The following is a 6,821-nucleotide window of genomic DNA, read 5'->3' as shown; positions in this document are numbered from 1 at the left end:
AGAGAGAGAGAGAGAGAGAGAGAGAGAGAGAGATTTTCTTGTCTTTTCTCTCTGGCTCACGAAGAGTTAATGACTCCAAGCCTCTTTCCTAGCCATGAAGAGCCCTTGAGCCAAAGAAAAGAGCCCAAGTAACTTAAGTTGTTTTTTTTTCTTACTCCCCTGCTGCTATCAACAGGAGTTTGACTCCAGTTGCTGGTGTCATACCCCTTTCCCTGCCTTCCTTGGGTACTTGGATGCCAGGTGGGCCCTGGCAGGTTTCAAGGGATTGGTAGTTTATGTATAATTAAGTAATATATCACCTACTTAGGAAAAATGATTGGATTTTTATATTATAGTTTTTAATGTTGGTTTGTTTATCAATTATAGTGTTCTGCTTTCGTGTATGCCTATACCCCAGAAGAGGGCACCAGAGATTATGAGCCACCAACCATGTGATTGCTGGGAACTGAACTCAGGACCTCTGGAAGAGCAAGCAGCCAGCGCTCCTAACCTCTGCTCTGAGCCATCTGTCCCAGTTGTTAATGTTTTAATCTGTAGAAAATGTATTGCCAACACAATAGTTTGTACTTAAGTTTACTTAAATTTAATTTTCAAACTCTTTAAATAGTTCATGGGACTCCCTATACTGTTTTAAGGTACCTGGAAGCTGCAGATGGTAGGACTTACTATAGAGCCCTCCCTGGCCTGGCCTGCAACACTGTAAACCAGACTGACCTTCAACCTGTGGCAGTCTTAGCACTTTGTGATGGTAGGAATGTGCCATCTGGCCCGGCTTGTAGGGTCCTAGCAGGTCCTTTCCGGGCTGAGTGCCAAGGCTGCTGTTCCTTCGTCCCTGCTGAGTTTCTGGGCAGAGCAGAGCAGACAGTTTGTCCCATGCTCTAAGTTGTCAAGGTCTCTTTAGTTCTGAAGACAAGAGTGATGTCAGACATGAATGAGATTTCAGCATAGTCATTAGCACAGGCAACTTTTGAAACCAAATCACTCATAGGCTTGCCAGTATATTGACTTTCTCAATTTAATATGGAACGTAGAGTGAGTCTTGAGTATTTGAGAGTCGGAGAAGTGGAGGCAGAAAGGCAACTGAAAGCTTTTTGAAAAGAGACCAAGTCTGAGTCACATCTACAAAGAAATATGTATTATACTGGTTGCTGATCTGTTCCTAGATTTCTTTTAAGCACTCCTGTACTGCTAGAGAAATGGCTCAGTAGTTAAGAGCACTGGCTGCTCTTCCAGAGGTCCTAAGTTCAATTCCCAGCACCCACATGGTGGCTCACAACCATCTGTAATGGAATCTGATGTCCTCTTCTGTCATGCAGCCATACATGAAAATAGAGCACTCATATAAACAAACAAACAAACAAACAAATGAATAAATAAATAAAGATCTGGTCTTACAGTTTTTGTTGCTGTTGCTCATAGGTCTTATAACACTCCTGGTCCTGCTGATTCCTGGCCGACATCAGATGAGGAGGACTATAGCTTTGACACCAAGGTAAAATGCAGTTTTGTGAAAATGTCTCTCTGACTGTTTGCTCTTAAACTTTAGTGATGGTCTGTCATTGTTTTATGCGGAATATTGATGGGAGAAACATTTTGTAGAACAGTGACTTGTTAAATCATTTTTTATTTTGCTGAATATCAGGGACTGATTGTTCCTTTGGAAGGCGGAGGCTGGGAAGGTGAGTGAGCTGGAAAATCCATAAAGACGACAAGAAATCGCCATCGAGGAAAGCTTCCTACAGTACACTAAACAGCAGATTGGATCAAAAATTACTTTAATAAATATACCTTATTATGACTTGTAAGTTATATGAGTCTGACTATTATGCCCAAATTAAATCTCTGACGGGCCCAGTTAGTACAGTAAATCATTGACTCTCCATGGTGGCTTAGCTTCTTTTTTTTTTTTTTAAAGATTTATTTATTTATTATATGTAAGTACACTGTAGCTGTCTTCAGACACTCCAGAAGAGGGTGTCAGATCTTGTTACAGATGGTTATGAACCACCATGTGGTTGCTGGGATTTGAACTCCGGACCTTTGGAAGAGCAGTTGGGTGCTCTTACCCACTGAGCCATCTCACCAGCCCGGTGGCTTAGTTTCAAGAGTGTAAACACACAGCGTGCAGTTTCTCTTTCTCTTTTTCCGTAGACACCTCTTAGTATGATACTGTTTTTAGGTGAACTTTTTCTCTATTTCTATCCTTGATCTGCATATAAATTACCATACCATCAGAAACTGTAAAAATATGCAAATTTAATTTTTGCAAGTTTATTACAGTCTATGCCCCATGTCATTCCCTCAGGACTGTTACATCTGTAAACCTGAAGAGTAGATGTTCTGTCCCAAACAAAGTCTCTTTTATAGTAAACTCAGGTGCGCCTTAAATTGAGGAAATGTCACATAAAAAGTCATAAAGTCTATTGAATTCTTAAAAACATGCTCACTTTGTGATGTTTAGATGTAAACTTGGGTGACACTGGGGAAATATCATGTTAAAAAGATAAAACTAACAAAAAGCAAAAACAGATTAGAGAATTGTCATGAAAGGAGGGAGATGCAGCCCATAACTGCTGTCTAAACTGTGGAGTTGGATCATGATGAGATTCAAATATTTTTGCCTTATTGCATTAATTTATTTTTGAATCTGTATGTTATCCATAGAATTCTAATTAGCAAGTCATCTCCAAGTAGGAAATTAATTAGAGTGCTGCTTTTCTAATGTCTTTATCTAGTAATGATGTTATATCAGCTAAACATGATTGGGCATTCTGTACTTACAGTACAGAATTAACTTTTCATTATATTAATGTCTTCAAAATGTAACTGCAGATCATTATTAGGGTTGCGCTGTGAACCTAGGTTCTCAGGTTACGCTCGCTGGACACAAGCTAGGGTTATCTGAGAGGAGGGAACCTCAGTTGAGAAAATGCCTCCATGAGCTCAGGCTCCTGGGCATTTTCCTAATTATGGGGGTGGTCCAGCTCATTGTAGGTGGGGGCCATCCCTGTGCTGGTAGCCCTGGGTCCTATAAGAAAGCAGGCTGAGCAAGCCAGTAAGCGGCACCCTTCATGGCCTCTGCATCAGCTCCTGCCTCCAGGTTCCTGCCCTGCTTCGGTTCCTGTCCTGACTTCCTTCAATGGTAAACAGTGATGTGAAGGTGTAAGCCAGAAACCCTGTCCTCCCAGGTCTCTTAGGCCGTGGTGTTACATCGCAGCAGTAGTGACCCTAACTAGGCCGGGCTTTCCTCCTCCTTCTTCATTTAAAACTTATTCATACATTCCCTCCCTTTGTATGCAGACACATGATGCCTGTCTGCGGTGCCTTCTATCCGTGCCCTTTCACCATGGTTGGCATGTTTAGCCACACTTCTCTATGGTCCCTGCGTGTGGCTTTGCCACACAAGATTTATTCTTTTTCCCTCCTCTTTGTTAGAAAGAGCTAAATGTGTATAATAATGTGTATGTTACTTTTGGCACACAGGGTAGAATCACTTACACTGTTTGTAATTTCAACCCATGAACTACCGAAAGTAAGCCCTCACAGCTTCTCCTTTAGATGCAGTCATGCAAATGTAGGTCACGATGATACAGTCAAAGTATTTTCAATTTCTTTAAATGCTAGTGTTTTCAGAAGTGCTCTAAATCGTGAATAAATTTTTGTTCTGGGTTATTTCATTTAAATCATATACTAAAGGATATCATAAAATTTGTGGAATAATCAGGTGTAAGAAGAGTAAAATTTTGATATTCTTATCCCGTAATCCTCATGCAGTTCAAGTATGTAGACTAGTAAATGGCACAATTAATATTTGAATCTACTTTAAGGATTCAGAAACATACTCTTGCTGTTAGATCAGATAGTATGAGTGAATACTATATTTATCTATTATCATGTTATTTTCAAAATTATTTTTGTTTTTCTAGAATGTCCCCAAAATTAATTTGACAGAGTTGTGGACAGCTGCTCAGCAGTCTAAGAAAAACCGTAAGTCATTTAAAGATGGCCTGTTCTTTTGTTGTTCATTGATTTAAAAGTAAGTATTTCCATGTATTCTTTTTTTTTTTTTTTTTTCATAATAGAAACAAAATGTGGCTTTAAGGAACTAGACAATGGAGCCCGGTTTGATGACAGTAATTCCACTAGTGAAAGTGACGATGCCATTGAGATTGAATCTGCGCCACCAGTCAGAGTCCAGACCCTCTCCCCATCCCGCCAGTCACCTGACCCTGTGGTGCGCACATTCTTTTATCTTTAAAAGTTGGGCATACCCGTTGATTGTTTTGGGGGCTCCTTTCTCTTTCCCTGTAAATACTGGGTCATAATTCTCTCTTTGCTGCATGTGTGTATGTATGCGTGTAGGCCAGAGGTGTCAGATGCCCTAGACCTGGAATTGCATGTGGCTCTGAGCTTCTGTGGGTGTACTGAGAATTACAGTGTGTCCTCTGAAGACAGCAAGTGCCCGTGACTCCTGAGCCGTCTTCCGGTCCCATGTCTTCCTCTGAATGCACTCTTCCATCTGCCTTCCCGGTCCTTTGTCTACCTTAGACCGAGGGCACGGATCTTTCGCTTACTGACTGCAGCCTGTGTTACCCATTATCACCAAACAGTGACTAGCAAGCACCCTGTGAGCTGCAGGGTGAGTGAAGTTTCTGTTTTCTCCCCCATAGCTAGGAGCACCCGAGCCAGCAATTGAAGGAGAAGAAAACGGTACTGATATTATTGAGAGCACTTCACAGGAGCAACCAAATCGTGACAATTTAACCCGTGCTGACGGTTGGCACAAAAGTAATAAAAGTGGTGAGTTAGTGAATACTTCCCAACATTTCCATGCTTACACACTGTTACAAAGCACTGAAGGGCTGAGAACCAAAGCCAGTATCTGTCTCTTCTCAATACTCTTTCTTTTGCTCTTCTTCTTCTTTTTTTTTTTTTTCAAATTTATTTATTTTGTTTATGTGAGTACACTGTAGCTATCTTCAGACACACCAGAAGAGAACATTGGATCCCATTATAGATGGTTGCGAGCCACCATGTGGTTGCTGGGAATTGAACCCAGGATCTCTGGATAGAGCAGCCAGTGCTTTTAACTGCTGAGCCATTTCTCCAGCCCTCTTTTGCTCTTTCTTGCTACTACCAATTGTGTCTGAAGCTGCTTTAACCCACCAAAAGTCCTTTCTGCTATCATCTTTATTGTAATTTGGGGTATATAGATAAACACACGTGTTCTCACTCGTGTGTATGTGACTGTGTTTTATAGAAATGATGTCTGCGTTAGGATTAGGAGAAGACGAAGATGAAGACTCGCCTTGGGATTCTGAGGTACGGACAACGCATAAATGGAGCTACTCACTTTCTCACCTGCATGTGCCTTTAAGGGGCTGGTTCCTCTCATCTTCAATCCATAAATAATAATTCTATACCAAGTACTGCTCAAAACACAGTTCTGCTCATCCGTATGCTTCATTTAAAGATGTAGACGTCAGAGGAACCACTTTAGATTAAATTTAAGTGCAAATTAAAAAGTCACGTCAACCTGTGACCTGAAAGATTCTGTGATGGATGTGGGTGTGTGCACGTCCAGTGGGATTCTGAGGGAAAGTGTAAACTTGGAGTTTTTACCCCTGAAACCTGAAACAGGTGGGACCTGAAACAGGCAGGACTTGGGGTGTCATTCAACCTGGGATGTAAAGTATAAATCCACAAGGGAAATACCAGGAGAAAGAAAAGAGTCAGTGTAACTTTGTAGCTGTAGCAGTTTTGGTTAAATTTGTTGTAACCTAATTTCTTCTGTAATAGATTTAAATCATCTTCAGATGTGAAGTGCCTTTAGTACCAGTGTAATGTCCATCCGTCCATAACGATCCATTTTAATGACACCACCATAGAAAGAGTTGGGGCGGCTTAGAAGTGCAGCAGCCATGCATACTGGAACCACCACAGTCAAAAGACATGGCCATCCTTGGTTCTCACATTTAATATTTATAGAATTTGGGGAGAAGTTAACCTATTTGAATGTCAGGGACTGTATTTGCCATAAAGTCCTGAGACATACCAGTGAAGTGAGAACATAACACATCCTGTGAGGAGTGACTTGCATCCACTCATGTGGCAGCACCACATATGGCAGCATGATCCTACTGCTCCTCAAAACAAATCGAAGAGACAATAGTGTCAAGGAAAGGATGGGAAGGTACAGGGCCACTCAGATCTTCATTCTGGAAAAGTCTGAACAAATTACCGATTGAGGTAACCTGGAAGATACAGTGATTCTGTGCATAAGGTCTTTCCCAAGAGGTCTTCAGTGCTTTGCCCTGAGTAAACTGTGACTGAGTTACCACAATCCCTGAGGCAGCTGGACACTGAGTATTACAAGTGGAAGCTCAGTGTTAGTGTAGCGATAGAACAGAAGACCACACAGATCTGTCGGTCAGTCTCACTGCGTCATCTAAGGGAAATAGGAGGGAGTTTGGGTTTCAGATGCAGTTGAGGTAGCAGTATTAGGGCTCTGTCTGAGGATGACATTCAAACTCCCAACTAAAGGATGAGAGCAGCAGCCAGCCCACAGGAGTTGAGAACATTCTGAGGAACAGTGAACCGATTTTTTTCATCACTTTGCTCTAAATCTCCAGAGACAAGCATGAAGTTGAATATTCATTTATATATGTATACTCTACAAAATAATTCCTTAGCACATTATAAACACTTAGACATGTTTTTATCCTTTCTTGTCCAAGCTTACTACATATTTTGGACGTTCTTTTTGATTGGAAGGGATCACATTCTGCCTTTGATATTTGTGGGCTTTTATTTATACAAAC

The 6,821-nt window shown here is 41.2% G+C and overlaps 1 protein-coding gene across 2 annotated transcripts in view; it reads left to right on the top strand.

Annotated features, from left to right (window-relative positions):
* Ankrd30a (ankyrin repeat domain 30A) overlaps nucleotides 1-6,821 on the top strand; it is a 64,007-nt gene that overhangs the window by 12,727 nt on the left and 44,459 nt on the right. For both annotated transcript variants that reach the window (XM_021190076.2, XM_029535362.1), the window contains exons 7-11: nucleotides 1,420-1,492; nucleotides 3,927-3,987; nucleotides 4,083-4,234; nucleotides 4,671-4,800; nucleotides 5,261-5,322. In XM_021190076.2, the coding sequence (XP_021045735.1) occupies nucleotides 1,420-1,492; nucleotides 3,927-3,987; nucleotides 4,083-4,234; nucleotides 4,671-4,800; nucleotides 5,261-5,322 (478 nt within the window). The remainder of the gene's footprint in view (nucleotides 1-1,419; nucleotides 1,493-3,926; nucleotides 3,988-4,082; nucleotides 4,235-4,670; nucleotides 4,801-5,260; nucleotides 5,323-6,821) is intronic.

The sequence above is a fragment of the Mus pahari genome, chromosome 2 (genome assembly GCF_900095145.1).
Source record: "Mus pahari chromosome 2, PAHARI_EIJ_v1.1, whole genome shotgun sequence".
NCBI classification, from domain to species: Eukaryota; Metazoa; Chordata; class Mammalia; order Rodentia; family Muridae; genus Mus; species Mus pahari.
Note: the sequence above shows the minus strand (reverse complement) of the source record. Positions and strands in the feature narration are given on the sequence as shown.